Source organism: Syngnathoides biaculeatus, chromosome 12, assembly GCF_019802595.1.
Source record: "Syngnathoides biaculeatus isolate LvHL_M chromosome 12, ASM1980259v1, whole genome shotgun sequence".
Taxonomy (NCBI): Eukaryota; Metazoa; Chordata; class Actinopteri; order Syngnathiformes; family Syngnathidae; genus Syngnathoides; species Syngnathoides biaculeatus.
Genome location: NC_084651.1, coordinates 24,622,803 through 24,640,024, shown reverse-complemented (window position 1 = coordinate 24,640,024; position 17,222 = coordinate 24,622,803). Strand labels below are relative to the sequence as shown.

General features: G+C 41.7%; 1 protein-coding gene across 1 annotated transcript in view; it reads right to left on the bottom strand.

The window, feature by feature from the left end:
* The window catches only part of fancl (FA complementation group L), a 68,299-nt gene that overhangs the window by 3,099 nt on the left and 47,978 nt on the right, over positions 1-17,222 (bottom strand). The window contains exons 9-13 of the mRNA XM_061838049.1: positions 16,421-16,571; positions 15,661-15,744; positions 8,098-8,143; positions 4,722-4,803; positions 4,018-4,134 (exon numbers count right to left, since the gene is read on the bottom strand). Of these exons, the coding sequence (XP_061694033.1) occupies positions 4,018-4,134; positions 4,722-4,803; positions 8,098-8,143; positions 15,661-15,744; positions 16,421-16,571 (480 nt within the window). The remainder of the gene's footprint in view (positions 1-4,017; positions 4,135-4,721; positions 4,804-8,097; positions 8,144-15,660; positions 15,745-16,420; positions 16,572-17,222) is intronic.

Below are 17,222 nucleotides of genomic sequence, written 5' to 3'. Positions count from 1 at the left end.
ACATAACACACCAGACACCTTCCACCAGCTGTTCCAACCTGCTTGGACCCGTTTCTTCACTTCCTTACCACATTCACCATTGCTCTGGATTGTTGACCCTAAATATTGAAGTCCTCCACCCTCGCTATCTCTTCTCCCTGTAGCCTCACTCTTCCCCTTCACCTTTCTCATTCACGCACATATATTCTGTTTTACTTCGGCTAATCTTCATTCCTCTCCTTTCCAGTGCATGTCTCCATCTTTCTAATTGTTCCTCTGCATGCTCCCTGCTTTCACTGCATATCACAATATCATCTGCGAACATCATGGTCCAAGGGGATTCCAGTCTAACCTCATCTGTCAGCCTATCCATTACCACTGCAAACAGGAAGGGGCTCAGAGCTGATCCCTGATGCAGTCCCACCTCCACCTTAAATTCCTCTGTCACACCTAAGGCACACCTCACCATTGTTCTGCTGCCATCATACATGTCCTGTACTATTTTAACATACTTCTCTGCCACACCAGACTTACGCATGCAGTACCACAGTTCCTCTCTTGGTACTGTGTCATAGGCTTTCTCTAGATCCACAACGACACAATGTAGCTCCTTCTGACCTTCTCTGTACTTTTCCACGAGCATCCTCAAGGCAAATAATGCATCTGTGGTACTCTTTCTAGGCATGAAACCATACTGTTGCTCGCAGATACTTACTTCTGTCCTGAGTCTAGCCTCCACTACTCTTTCCCATAACTTCATTGTGTGGCTCATCAACTTTATTCCTCTATAGTTCCCACAGCTCTGAACATCCCCTTTGTTCTTAAAAATGGGAACTAGAACACTTTTCCTCCATTCTTCAGGCATCTTTTCGCCCGCTAGTATTCTGTTGAATAAGTTGGTCAAAAACTCCACACCCATCTCTCCAAATTGCTTCCATACCTCTACCGGTATGTCATCAGGACCAACTGCCTTCCCATTTTTCATCCTTTGTAATGCCTTTCTGACTTCCCCCTTAGTAATCATTTCCACTTCCTGGTCCTTCACTCTTGCCTCTTCAACTCTTCCTTCTCTCTCATTTTCTTCATTCATCAACTTCTCAAAGTATTCTTTCCATCTATTTAGGACACTACCGGCACCAGTCAACACATTTCCATCTCTATCCTTAATCACCCTAACCTTCTGCACATCCTTCCCATCTCTATCCCTCTGTCTGGCCAACCTGTAGAGATCCTTTTCTCCTTCTTTCGTGTCCAACCTGGTGTACATGTCTTCATATGCCTCTTGTTTAGCCTTTGCCACCTCTACCTTTGCCCTACGTCGCATCTCGATGTACTCCTTTCGCCTCTCCTCAGTCCTCTCAGTATCCCACTTCTTCTTCGCGAATCTCTTTCCTTGTATGACTCCCTGTATTATGGGGTTCCACCACCAAGTCTCCTTCTCCCCTTTCCTACCAGATGACACACCAAGTACTCTCCTGCCTGTCTCTCTGATCACCTTGGCTGTCGTCGTCCAGTCTTCCGGGAGCTTCGGTTGTCCATCGAGAGCCTGTCTCACCTCTTTCCGGAAGGCCGCACAACATTCTTCCTTTCTCAGCTTCCACCACATGGTTCTCTGCTCTACCTTTGCCTTCTTAATCTTCCTACCCACCACCAGAATCATCCTACATACTACCATCCTATGCTGTCGAGCTACACTCTCCCCTACCACTACTTTACAGTCAGTAACCTCCTTCAGATTACATCGTCTGCACAAAATATAATCTACCTGCGTGGTTCTACCTCCGCTCTTGTAGGTCACTATATGTTCCTCCCTCTTCTGGAAATAAGTGTTCACTACAGCCATCTCCATCCTTTTTGCAAAGTCCACCACCATCTGTCCCTCAAAGTTCCTTTCCTGAATGCCATACCTACCCATCACTTCTTCATCCCCCCTGTTTCCTTCACCATCATGTCCATTACAATCTACACCAATCACAACTCTTTCTCTGTCTTGAATGCTCAGAACTACTTCATCTAGTTCCTTCCAGAATTTCTCTTTCAACTCTAGGTCACATCCTACCTGTGGGGCATAGCCGCTAACCACATTATACATAACACCCTCAATTTCAAATTTTAGTCTCATCACTCGATCTGATACTCTTTCCACCTCCAAGACATTCTTAGCCAGTTCTTCCTTTAAAATAACCCCTACTCCATTTCTCTTCCCATCTACTCCGTGGTAGAATAATTTAAACCCTGCTCCTAAACTTCTAGCCTTACTACCTTTCCACCTGCTCTCTTGGATACACAGTACATCAACCTTTCTCCTAATCATCATGTCAACCAACTCCTGAGCTTTTCCTGTCATAGTCCCAACATTCAAAGTCCCTACACTCAGTTGTAGGCTCTGTGCATTCCTCTTTTTCTTCTGACGCTGGATCCGGTTTCCTCCTCTTCTTTGTCTTCGACCCACAGTAGCTGAATTTCCACCGACGCCCTGCAGGTTAGCAGTGCCGGGGGCGGGCGTTGTTAACCCGGGCCCCGACCGATCCGGTATGGGATTCTTTAGATGAACGCTCATATTTGTTTGGCACAGTTTTTACGCCGGGTGCCCTTCCTGACGCAACCCTCTGCATTTATCCGGGCTTGGGACCGGCCTACAGATTGCACGGGTTTGTGCCCCCATAGGGCTGCGTAATTTGAGTTTCCGGCTCATAAAACCCACAAAATCAGGAATTCCAAAAATGAGTGTACTGTGAAGAAATCAGCCCACATTTTGAAGGCCTTTAATCAGGGGTGCTCAATGTGACATCTGTATAATGATATATGTTCATATTAATGTCTCCTGCTTTGTAATTCAATGTTTGTCCAATGTAATTATCCATTATCAATAAGACCATTGACTCCCAGATAGTGTTTAATAATGATACTATTGTGCACCTTAGAGTTCAGTTTTGACACAGGTGCTTTAAATTCCACATTGACATGAGCCCTTGTTAGTCCCTTAAATAGAGGTATTATGTTTTAATAGCAAAAAAATTGACAATATCAAAAAGGCTAATATTGGCCGATTAATTAGTGATGCTGTAGTAAATACACAGGCAGCACGGTGGTGCAGCTGGAAGAGCGTTGGCCTCACAGTTCTGGGGACCCAGGTTAGGAGTTTGAATGTTCTCCCTGTGACTGCGTGGGTTTTCTCAAGGCACTCCGGTTTCTTACCGCATCCCAAAAACCTATAACTTTAATTGCCGTGATTGTGAGTGCGACTTGCTGTTTCTCCATGTGCCCTGCTATTGGCTGGCAACCAGTTCAGGGTGTACTCTGCCTCCTGCCCGTTGACAGCAGGGATAGGTTCCAGCACTCCCGCGACCCTCATAAGGATAACCAGCTATGAAAATGGATGGATAGTAAATACCGTAATTTCTGGCCAATAAGCCGCGACTTTTTCACACGCTTTCAACTCTGCGGTGATGCAGCTGATTTGTACAAGGAGGCACTCAAGCGGAAAAGGTAAGAGTGAGACCGGTGGATTACATGTGCCGAGGAAGTGACTTTTACTGGTATTTTTTACCGGCCCTGTTAGGGGTGCGCTAGCGTTAGCGCTCTGCTAGCGTGTTGCTGTTATTGCTGTCTCAGTGATTTTACTGGTATGAATTATTTTTTTTAACCGGCCCTGTCAGCGTCGCGCTAGCATGTTGCTGCTGTGTTACTGCCGTGTCTCAGTGATTTAGGTATGTTTTTTTTTTTAACCTGCTCTGTTAGTGCTGTGCTACCGTGTTGCTATTATGTAGCTGCCGCGGCTGTTTTTTTTTTTAACCGGTATGTTTTTTTTGTTTTTTTTTACCGGCCTTGTTCGTACCACTGTGTTGTTGTTACGTAAAGGTAAGCTAAGGTATTAAAACTTTCTGTCTAGCGTTTTTCTTTGTAAGTATCTTGTATTTCAATGCAGGCACTCGCGGCTTTTACACAGTTGCGGCTTATGTATGGACAAAATGGTATTTCCTTTACAAATGTACTGGGTGAGGCTTATAATGTGTGTATATGTGAGACCCTTCATACCTCATACAGGCACACTTGATGGTAGGGTTGCCCACAACGAGGATCGTTGCACACTTGGTCAGGGATCGCAGCTTCAAGGCGATAAGAGTAGCAGATTCCACACTCAACATTGAACATCTGCGAACGATTTGAAATGGTAGAAATTTCATGTATGATTGAGTATTTTTTGTCCCCTTTTCTTTATTGTAGCTATTACTAAAAGAGGGCGACATACTAAAAAAAATAAATTAAAAAAAATCATATGGTCAACTAAACTTTTTTTTTCCCTTCTTAGCCCTTTCTGAATGCAAATGAAGTTGAATCGTTAATCATTGCAGTGGATACACAGCATTCTTTGAAGTCAATTGCAGCAACAAGACAAGAAGACCCACCCCAAAAAAAATGTTTTTGTGTGATTAAAGTGATTGCAATGATTGCGTGTGGAATTGGCCATCTTTGTTGTTTTTAATAGTGCTAACTGTAAACAACCCAATTAGAGAAGAATTGCCACCTCGTCGGAAAACAAAATAAGAAATGGCGACAAACACAATAACAGACAATAGTGGATATCCGCCCCCTTAAGATTTGAAGCTAACCAGACAGACAAACACGAGTATCCATGCTGAGATGTGACACACACGCACACACACACACAATTCCTCGAGGTAATCACAATAGGAACAGACATGTTTGAAATGGAAAAGGGGGGCAAATGTGTGACATACAGATTTTTCGTGGGTGGCAGGTGACGGGAATTCGATCTCCAAAACATCCTGGAGGTTTTGCAAGACACCAGAGTCCGGGTTCCTGCCAGCAGACCACAGACAGCTCCTTCACACACTAATTAACCACATGCAAATGAGTCTGCAAAGACACTGGGGGATGATTAAGAGACTTTCACTGTTGGTTAAAAAAAAAAAAAAAAAAAAAGAAATGGGGTGATGGCAGGGGAGGAAAAAAAACAAGCATTTGTGCTACCGCATTAAATTTAAGTGGATCTACAATACTTGACACTTGTCATACAGTAGGCAAATATTTTTTTATCTTAAAAAATGCTTACAAATGAGTATCTACTTTTTCTTTCGGCTTGTCCCATTAGGGGTCGCCACAGCGTGTCATTTTCCATCTAAGCCTATTTCATGCATCCTCTTCTCTAACACCCACTGTCCTCATGTCCGCCCAGAAAAAAATCCATCAGCCTTTTCTTTGGTCTTCCTCTCGCTCTTTGGCCTGGCAGCTCAATCCTCAGCACCCTTCTGCCAATATACTCACTCTCTCGCCTCTGAACATGTCCAAACCATCGAAGTCTGCTCCCTCTAACTTTGTCTCCAAAACATCCAACTTTGGCTGTCCCCCTAATGAGCTCGTTTCTAATTCTATCCAACCTGTTCACACCAAGTGAGAACATCAGCATCTTCATTTCTGCTACCTCCAGTTCTGCTTCCTGTTGTTTCTTCCGAGCTACCGTCTCTAATCCATACATCATGGCCAGCCTCACCACTGTTTTATAAACTTTGCCCTTCATCCTAGCGGATATTCTTCTGTCACATAGAACACCAGACACCAGTATGTATTGTAGAATTCTCAGACATGCTCTTCATCACCCTTACATCAGTTAAATAATACACTTAATTTACTTCAACCACAGCTATTACAAGCATAACCTTATGGTTACAAATAATACAGTGAAACCTTGGTTCAAGAGTATACCGTAATTTGTTTCATGGTGCCGTTCGTGACCCAAAATGTTGGCGATCTGAGTTAGTGTTTACCATTGTAATGAAGGTACATGTAATGTCATTCATTGTGTGGTTAAAAATAAATACGTTACAGTATAGAAATAAGTGAAAACATATGAAGCAATAACACCAACACCACACCACTCTTTTTTCATAGACTATACAATATCCGCCAGAGCGGTGGCACATCGATTTCAATATAAGCTCAAAGCTCGCTAGCATGTTTGCTAATTTGCCAGAGTAGTCTGTTCCAAGTTAGTTAAATTGATGAAATGACTGTGTATCCTTTCGCATCCGCCCGGCGCATGTGACAGATTGGTGACTATAGCTGTAGATGGTGCAGGTGTGCTTCAGTGTAAAAAGTGCTGCATCTTGGTTCTTGTGAAAATCCAGGACTTGATGCATATTGGCAAACCCATCAGTGCCAAGCTGGGAAATGTCGCTGCAGTTAAGATCTGCCCTTGCTAATGCACTTGGAGTAATGACAATTTGGTGTCAGAGACTCCGTCTAAACTTCCATCTTCTAGTACGACTTCTACATTTTGGGTCAGCGGATATAACATGATTTTGATGAATCTGATCAGTGTGCAAGTAAGCAGTCAGACGTGAGCTATTGTTTTGTATTATTTTATATTATCATTTTTATTTATATTATACAGTGCTGTAAAAAAGTATTCACTCCCTTCCTGATGTTTTTCTTTCACACATAGGTTTGAAATCATCAAACCAATTTTAATAACACTCAGAGACAACCCAAGGAAATACAAAAGCGAGTTTTGAAATACCAATTGAATTTATTAAGGCACAAAAAAAAATCTAAACTTTTTCTGACCCTCTGTGGCACCCTTGGGACAACAACCAATATCTAGTGTTTGCAATAATTGGTGATGTGTCTTTCACCTTGCTCTGGAGGAATTTTGTCCCACTTTTCTTTGCAGAATTGTTTCAACTCCGCCATGTTGGAGGGTTTTCTAGCATGAATTGGCCATTTAGGTCACACCACAGCATCTCAATTGGATTCAAATCTGGAGTTTCACTTGCCCCATCCAAAACTTTTTTTTTGTTTTAAAGGGGAAATCCAGTTGTTGCATTAACAATGTAACCAATAAGTCATGTAATATGTACCCTATTTTTATAATGTGATGTTAAATCCTCTCTCATTTAATAGTGTTTTGAGAAATTTTTATCGACATTTACGAATTTTCAGGGGTGCTGCCATTTTCACGAGTCACATGATCTACGTGGGCGTATGTAACGTGTATCGTGGATGCCGAAGCTAGGCTAAAGGCCTCCACCACCACCGATGCTCGGCTAAAGGCCTCCGCCGCCTGAAAGCTTGGCTCGCGGCAAGCTGCTGGAGCTCGCTTGTCAGGCTCTGCGTCATTCCCTTACGAAGAACCATCCGCGGCTGCCGGGCCGGAGCTCCCGGGGGCCTTCGTTTACGCACTTATATCGCGCGTAGGCCTCCGAGTAGTCAGACTCCACGTCATTCCGCCCAAAGAACCATCCGAATATTCAACATTAATTACAGCCACAGGTTCAAATCTGTATGAAAGTATTCCTGCGTCTTCCCGATCAACCGATACTGCTATTTCTTCATCAGATGAGGATAAATCCGAGAAATCAGCCCTGGGCATAATGGTGTCCCGTGTAATCGAGTGTTTGGAACGGCACGGTACACATCACATACGCCCACATACATCATGTGACTCGCGAAAATGGCAGCGCCCCTGAAAATTCGTAATTGTCCACAAAAATCTCAAAACATTATTAAATGAGGGAGGATTTAGCATCACATTGTCCAAATAGGGTACATATTACGTGATGTATTGGATTGTCAAGGTACAGTACATATGATACGACCTATTGGATACATAGTTATTTCAAACCACTGGAATTTCCCTTTAAATATGCCTCTATGAACAAAACCTCTGCCATATGCTACTGTATTTTAATGTGGGTCATTCGGTTGTACTTAGAAAGCCAAGTATTTTTTCCTCTTTATTTTTTAGGTGTTAATTTGAATAAAAAGTTCAAGAAGAACTGGGTTACGTAGTAACTTTCTGTTGATCGGTGCGGAGTAGTAGATGTTAAGCCTAAAGTAATGTTAATTTATCAGTTATGGTGATTAGTTTGTGAATTACCACACATTGATAGTTTCTCCAAATAAATTCAATAACTACCAAAGGATGTGTATTTTGCGTTAATGCTAACCAATTTACACATTCTACATAGATTTCATCACCTTTGCTTAGACTGACCAGTTTAGCAAAAAACACATTTGAAGAATGCTAAAATAAAATCTGACAAACAACTATTAGATTATCATTCTTAAATATTCCCAGATTGTGACGCTTCTTACCACAAATGCATGTTGGCATTCAGTTTATTCCTCAGTGGAGTCACAACTGCAACAGAAAATGGGTGAACAATTGATTACTAGAAGTCACATCTCCATACTTTCCTGATTCTATACTGATTTATCCTTTCCCCACTTAGATTATTACATGATATTAATCTTTTGCACATGCATCCTGATTTTACTTTCCAGGTAAATACATGTGGATATGAACCAGCATTGCTTTTGATGTTCCACAGGGGAGCTTTGTCTCTGAGTAGTGCTCATCACTTTCAGTATTTCTTATTCCTACATGCAAAAAGCAATATTTCTGTGCAACACCTGATATTTGAGGGTCGCCGCCTGCCTGGCGTCTCGGGTGGCCGAAGTGTGTATGATTAATATCATTTGAATCGCATTGCTAGGCAACACGCTTTGACATTTCCTGACCTCGGATTTACAGAAACAATAGCTGACAATTGATGGGGAATTAAAGAGAAAGCTCGTCGGATGTCTCTGAGGTTACAACAAGGGGAATGAAATGTGCTCGTCTGAAAGCAAGAGCTCTGACATGACGGAAGACAATAATCAACACAAGCACCCCAGATCAACTCCAAACGTAAGGAAATTGACGTAGTGAAATTAATTTTTCCTCCCCACCTGATGATGTCTGACTGAGCTAATCTGAATAATGGCGAGCAGAGCCAGATTTTGTTTTTTTATTACCTGAGTTTTATCCTTGGCATGTAGCTTATTGTGTCAGCCAGGGCACGAGACTACAGGGACATACCGCGATCAGTGAGAAACAATTTAAGAACAAAATTAAAATCGCCTCAGATATTGGTAAAAGTGGGGAAGTTAAGAGATGCCAGCCCTGTGAACAGACCTTGAAAATACAATGCCAAATTGTGGAATTTTGATCCTGGCCACTGATCCTATTCATTGCATTTCATAGAAAGCCCCAGAAGTTTGAAAGTCTGTAGTCAGGAGTGTCCAGTAGTAGAAAGTAGAGGAGGTAATTACATGTGCATTACATGTACATGATGCATGTTTTACATGAAATACAAATTTGACAAAACACATCTGCTTGTTCTTATTCAAATATAGATTTCATAAATGAAAGTAACAATGTGTTTTTGTTCTCATAGTTTCATTTAAATATAGAGGAAAAACCTCAGAGCATGTGTACGTATGTGACGGAGGCCAAGTTGTATGAGGAAAAGAAAAGGGATAAGCACATTATAGAAAAGAGAGCTTATGAACTTAGATGAGATAGACAATATTGGTTTGAAATTCTTTTCCTCTTTTTCATTTCTTAAAGGGGATTTGCACCACAAACATTATTGAATGGGAAGGGGAAGCGGAAGGTCTAAGACTCATTGTTGAATTCTATGTACAAAATACAACACATTTAATTCACAGCGTTTCAACTGCAGTGTGTACCCGAGCGTATCTCAGAAAACTGGACAGGACAGCTGAATGGCCGCTGCAATTAGTGTGATAGCATCAGAACAGTTAATTAAAAGAAAAGGATACATCACAAACATAACATACAGAGAAGAAAATAAGTATTTGAACAGCCTGCTATATTGCAAGTTTTCCCACTTAGAAATCATGGAGGGGTCTGAATTTTTCATCGTAGGTGCATGTCCACTGTGAGAGAGATAATCTAAAAATAAAAATCCAGAAATCACAAGGTATGATTTTTTTTAACAATTTATTTATGTGATACAGCTGCAAATAAGTATTTGAACACCTGTCTATCAGACAGAATTCTGACCCTCAAAGACCTGTTAGTCCACCTTTAAAAGCCCACCTCCACTCCATGTATTATCCTGAATCAGATGGACCTGCGTGAGGTCGTTAGCTGCATAAAGACACCTGTCCACCCCTTACAATCAGTCAGAATCAAACTTGTCACATGGCCAATACCAAAGAGCTGTCCAAAGACACAAGAGACAAAATTGTACAACTCCACACAGCTGGAAAGGGCTACGGAGAAATTGCCAAGCAGCTTGGTGAAAAAAGGTTCACTGTTGGAGCAATCATTAGAAAATGGAAGAAGCTCAACATGACGGTCAATCTCAATTGGAGTGGAGCCTCATGCAAGATATCACCTCGTGGGGTCTCAGTGATCCTTAGAAAGGTGAGGAATCAGCCCAGGACTACACGGTAGGACTTGGTCAATGACCTGAAAAGAGCTGGGACCACCGTTTCTAAGGTGAGTGTTGGTCATACACTAAGATATCATGGTTTGAAATTATGGATGGCACGAAAGGTTTCCCTGCTTAAACCAGCACATGTCAAGGCCCATCTTAAGTTTGCCAATGACCATTTGGATGATACAGAGGAGTCATGGGAGAAAGTTTTGTGGTCAGATGAGACCAAAACGGAACTTTTTGGTCATAATTCCACTAACCGTGTTTGGAGAAAGCCGAACGATGAGTTCCATCCCAAAAACACCATCCCTACTGTAAAGCATGTGGGTGGTAGCATCATGCTTTGGGGGTGTTTTTCTGCACGTGGGATAGGACGATTGCACTGTATTAAGGAGAGGATGACCGCGGCTATGTATTTTGAGATTTTTTGAACAACTTCTTTCTCTCAGTCAGAGCATTGAAGATGGGTTGTGGCTAGTTCTTTCAACATGACAATGACCCAAAGCACACAGCCAGGAAAACCAAGTAGTGGGTCCGTAAGAAGCGTATCAACCCAATATAAAATCTTTGGAGGGCGCTTAAACTCTGTGTTTCTCAGCAACAGCCCAGAAACCTGTCTGATCTCGAGACGATCTGTGTGGAGGACTGGGCCAAAATCTCTCCTGCAGTGTGTGCAAACCTGGTGAACAACTTCAGGAAACACTTGACCTCTGTAATTGCAAACAAAGTCTACTGTACCAAATATTAACATTTCTTTGTCAGGTGTTCCAATACTTATTTGCAGCTGTATCGCACAAATAAATTGTTAAAAAAGTCATACATTGTGATTTCTGGATTTGTCTTTTTAGATGATCTCTCTCACAGTGGACATGTACCCATGATAAAAATGTCAGATCCCTCCAAGATACCGAAGTGGGAGAACCTTTTTATTTTCTTCACTCTTTTCGTTTACAGTACTTAGAATACTTAATTTATCAAAAGAATTTCACAGCTCTGTGGTAGCGCCCCTGGTACTACCACAGAGGGTGGTAAAGTCACATTTATCCTACATCCATTCTTTACACACACTTGGAAGTTAGCAAGCCTGGTAAAAGGTGTGAAAATGTGAAATTGTGAAAAAGTCTCTGTAACGCAATAGATCTAAGGGTAAACTGACATTCATGTGCAAGGGCATCGATGATGGGGGGAGATGACAAACACTCTCTAGCCCCCCCCCCGCAAACCACCCCACACACACACATTTCTACAGCCATTGAAACAATTGAATTCCTTTCAACATGTCGTAAGCGTCCCATGAGTGCTTCATGAACAGTCGGTTTACATAGACCATCAACGACACACAGAAGATCGAGCAGATGGAAAAAATGTTGGGCAAACTAACTTACCAAAAGCAAGGAAAAAGCCAGCTACCCTTTTTTTAAAATTTTGATACGACAATACATCGAGCAAATAAAGATTTGATGTTCATACTGTATTTCAATGTTACCGTAATTTCTTGAAAATAATGTGCAATTTTTTCCAAAAATATTTTCAACAAGTTAAGAGGGCATTATATTTTGGTATGGATGAAAAATAAAAAAATACAATCACATTGTATAGTCATATACAGGTACATAGTCTTCTTCTTTTCCTTTCGGCTTGTCCCGTTAGGGGTCGCCACAGCGTGTCATCTTTTGCCATCTTAGCCTATCTCCTGCATCTTCCTCTCGAACCCCAACTGCCCTCATGTCTTCCCTCACCACATCCATAAACCTTCTCTTTGGTCTTCCTCTCGCCCTTTTGCCTGGGAGCTCCATCCTCAGCATCCTTCTACCAATATACTCACTCTCTCGCCTCTGAACATGTCCAAACCATCGAAGTCTGTTCTCTCGAATCTTGTCTCCAAAACATCCAGCTTTGGCTGTCCCTCTAATGAGCTCATTTCTAATCCTATCCAACCTGGTCACTCCGAGCGAGAACCTCAACATCTTCATTTCTGCCACCTCCAGTTCAGCTTCCTGTTGTTTCTTCAGTGCCACCGTCTCTAATCCGTACATCATGGCCGGCCTCACCACTGTTTTGTAAACTTTGCCCTTCATCCTAGCAGACACTCTTCTGTCACATAACACACCAGACACCTTTCGCCAGCTGTTCCAACCTGCTTGGACCCGTTTCTTCACTTCCTGACCACACTCTCCATTGCTCTGTATTGTTGACCCCAAGTATTTGAAGTCGTCCACCCTCGCTATCTCTTCTCCCTGTAGCCTCACTCTTCCCCCTCTACTTTTCTCATTCACGCACATATATTCTGTTTTACTTCGGCTAATCTTCATTCCTCTCCTTTCCAGTGCATGTCTCCATCTTTCCAATTGTTCCTCTGCGTGCTCCCTGCTTTCACTGCATATGACAATATCATCTGCGAACATCATGGTCCAAGGGGATTCCAGTCTAACCTCACCTGTCAGCCTATCCATTACCACTGCAAACAGGAAGGGGCTCAGAGCTGATCCCTGATGCAGTCCCACCTCCACCTTAAATTCCTCTGTCACACCTAAGGCACACCTCACCATTGTTCTGCTGCCATCATACATGTCCTGTACTATTTTAACATACTTCTCTGCCACACCAGACTTACGCATGCAGTACCACAGTTCCTCTCTTGGTACTCTGTCATAGGCTTTCTCTAGATCCACAAAGACACAATGTAGCTCCTTCTGACCTTCTCTGTACTTTTCCACGAGCATCCTCAAGGCAAATAATGCATCTGTGGTACTCTTTCTAGGCATGAAACCATACTGTTGCTCGCAGATACTTACTTCTGTCCTGAGTCTAGCCTCCACTACTCTTTCCCATAACTTCATTGTGTGGCTCATCAACTTTATTCCTCTATAGTTCCCACACCTCTGAACATCCCCTTTGTTCTTAAAAATGGGAACTAGAACACTTTTCCTCCATTCTTCAGGCATCTTTTCGCCCGCTAGTATTCTGTTGAATAAGTTGGTCAAAAACTCCACAGCCATCTCTCCAAATTGCTTCCATACCTCTACCGGTATGTCATCAGGACCAACTGCCTTTCCATTTTTCATCCTTTGTAGTGCCTTTCTGACTTCCCCCTTAGTAATCATTTCCACTTCCTGGTCCTTCACTCTTGCCTCTTCAACTCTTCCTTCTCTCTCATTTTCTTCATTCATCAACTTCTCAAAGTATTCTTTCCATCTATTTAGTACACTACCGGCACCAGTCAACACATTTCCATCTCTATCCTTAATCACCCTTACCTGCTGCACATCCTTCCCATCTCTATCCCTCTGTCTGGCCAACCTGTAGAGATCCTTTTCTCCTTCTTTCGTGTCCAACCTGGTGTACATGTCTTCATATGCCTCTTGTTTAGCCTTTGCCACCTCTACCTTTGCCCTACGTCGCATCTCGATGTACTCCTTTCGCCTCTCCTCAGTCCTCTCAGTATCCCACTTCTTCTTCGCTAATCTCTTTCCTTGTATGACTCCCTGTATTTTGGGGTTCCACCACCAAGTCTCCTTCTCCCCTTTCCTACCAGATGACACACCAAGTACTCTCCTGCCTGTCTCTCTGATCACCTTGGCTGTCGTCGTCCAGTCTTCCGGGAGCTTCGGTTGTCCATCGAGAGCCTGTCTCACCTCTTTCCGGAAGGCCGCACGACATTCTTCCTTTCTCAGCTTCCACCACATGGTTCTCTGCTCTACCTTTGTCTTCTTAATCTTCCTACCCACCACCAGAATCATCCTACATACTACCATCCTATGCTGTCGAGCTACACTCTCCCCTACCACTACTTTACAGTCAGTAACCTCCTTCAGATTACATCGTCTGCACAAAATATAATCTACCTGCGTGGTTCTACCTCCGCTCTTGTAGGTCACTATATGTTCCTCCCTCTTCTGGAAATAAGTGTTATACAGGTACATAGTACATAGTGATTTTAAAAAAAAAGGGTTCCATATATATTTTGATCTGATATTCGATGTTTTATGTTACACATTTATATTTATTGATGTAATGTGCAGCCCCAACCTGAATTCTATGACCTCCTTGGGGAGCTTGCATTTTACGAATGTTAGCGTAGGATGTTTGTTGCTACAGCACCAAACATAAGAAACGACTGCCTGTGAGTTTGTTTTAACTTAAACGAAGACAAAAAATGTTGACTACAACGGCTAGTTGTGCAGATGCTTTTAAAAGAAATGTGTCATCACTCGTGCCGATGACGCCACCTAGTAGCGCCGCAGTCCGAAACAATGATAGCTCACCTCAACGGCTTCAGGTGGGTATAAAAACAATGTGAGCTCAAACTGCATAATACGAGCATCATGGGCACATAAAAAAAAAAAAAAACAGGAGAATGCACACAATGGAAATAGTAGCTTTTTTTTTTTTTTTTTTTAAATGTGCCCATTACGCTCATTTCGATGTAGTTTGACCTCACGTTGTTTTGATAGCCACCTGACACCAAAGGAAAGTTGCTACAGATTGTAGTCAAATGGAAGGCAAGATGCTACACTGCGGAACCAAAACTCTTGGGATTCAAAAAATGTTTCCTGATTGGAGATGAGCCAGATGTTGCTTTTGAAATCTTGGCCAAAGATGTGTAATGTAGAGAATAAACTGCACTATGCACAAACTTTTTATGCACAAATATGTAATGCAAAAAAATGTTTACGTCAAAGAGTGTTAAATATTTATTTAAAACTGTAATATGTGTTATCGACAGTATTAATAAAATGTTATGGAATCATTGAACATTTATTTTAGTTGGTTGAAAGATTCTGTTCTGACAATGACACGGACAAGGACAAGCGTGTCCTGTGGCCTGTCCCAAGATTATATTACCGCTACATCAGAACATGGATAATGATTATTGTTAATTATTGTTGTACGAACTGTTTTTTGAAAAACAACAAGTACAAACCTAACAAAAAATACAGATAATTCCTAATATTTTGAGCACATGGGTTGCAGCAAATTGGTGGTGCGCATTGTACATTGGTAGAAGGGTTTTCCTGATTTTTTAGATAAACTTTGGGGTTGCACATTACACATCAGAACGCATTATACTCGAGAAATTACGGTAATTGTGATTTATGTTACTGGTTAAAAAAAAATTATATATTAAAGTTCAGAATGAATGAACTGGACCAATTATTGATTTGCTGAACAATATCGTCCCCTCATTTCTGAAAATGATGACCTCACTCTGGAAGAGGTGAATGATCTTCCATGGGGCTGCCACAAAGGACATTATTACAATGTGTATAGCAAGGCATTAATCAACTAGAGATCATTTCGGAGAAGTTAGTGGTGTTCTTATTAATAAGGCCAATAGCTCAAGGTACTCTTGGATTACCCTCCTGCTCATTTCACTGTGAACATGAAATCAATACACATACTCTTCCCTGAATGGGTTCCTACTGACCATGCTCAGCTCCCAGCAGGCAGCATTCTGGCAACATCTTTGGGTGCCGGGGATCCACTTCCACTTTAATGGATACATTATTTCCTGCACATACAGAACCAATAAACATTAGAATTTTGTGAGACAAATCAATTCCTAACTAGATTTAGAGCCAGTAGAGACATAAGAGAAATGTATATGGGTTTTTTTGCTTCATTTTTCTCATCTGACAGCGGATTGACAGTGCTATGCAATGCAATTGTTGATAAGTTTACAGTATTTGGAAGAAATATAAGTATCAAACACCCTATCGTGAAAAGACCCTGATCTTATTTTCCCGAACTCTTTGCCTGCAAGTTAGACCTTCCGGCAGGCACAGAGGTTTTCAATCTCTGTCTTTCACTCAGGGGGCGAAGGGTGGGGGTGGGGCATTTTTGTGGGGCATTCTACCAGTCCAGGCCCGGTACCAGCCTGCTGCCCTGTCATTGGGGACCCATGCTGTAGTACTTAAAACATTTATTAGAACAGAATTCAATGTGAGGTTTATGCCAGATGACCTAAAATAGCAGCATTGGTAATTATCAAAATCATTTTTTTCCATGATAATACTAATGTTAATAAACCAGTGTGTAGTATATAAGCCTTTAAAACCACATTTTAATACTATATTTGGGGATTTTCACACAAAGCACATTACTGTATTAGGACATACTATTATTTACTTGCATTACGAAATTGAAAGCTTGGTGTAATATAGTGTATTTTTCAAACATCACCATACCGATGACGATTCGTCTCATAGTGTCAGAAAGACTTGGCTTTTCTGGCTCCAGGACCCAGGTCTTTGTGTCAATCTCCTCAAGAATGTCCCAGAACTCAGTCAGAGCCTCAATGACAACCAGGAACTGGCTGTGAAGGTCGTTCAAAGAAGACTACGAAATCAGAGGAGTAGCGGAAAGCTTTGTTAATGGAGGCATTCAGTGCAGAATGATTGGACTGTTGAAGGCTCACTGGGTTAAATAACACAAAAATAAAAAAGTCAGTTAAATTACAGTCAAGGCATTTTGGACATTGACGCAAGAACGGAATAATTAAAATGATGCAATAATGTCCATGCAGCTACTGTATCTGGCAAATCATTCCATCATTATCAAATTCTCTATTTTGTACTACCATGAAATCTATCTAGATATAATGTAGTGTCGGCAAACCAATTAATTTTTAACTTAATGCAGGTAAAAGTTGTGTACATTGTTACTGAATCACTTTGAAAAAGTAAAACTTAAGCCAGACACATTAACATGGATACAGAAACAAGGATATGAAAGGAAAGCACAGAGTTGTGTGGGTGAGCAATACAGATGCTAGGAGTAGGAAAGAAAATTAGAGTGAAAAAAAAAAAATGAACCAAAAAAAAATTATGGGTCATTGTGCCAGCACAGTGCACACAATTAAGCATCGTCCAGGTGCTGAGAGCCTCGGCAATTACAGCCCAATTAATGCCAGTGGCATGATTACAGTTAGCGCTTAGGATAATCATGCTAAACCCAGTTCAGGAAGATTACAAAATTAAATAAAGAAAA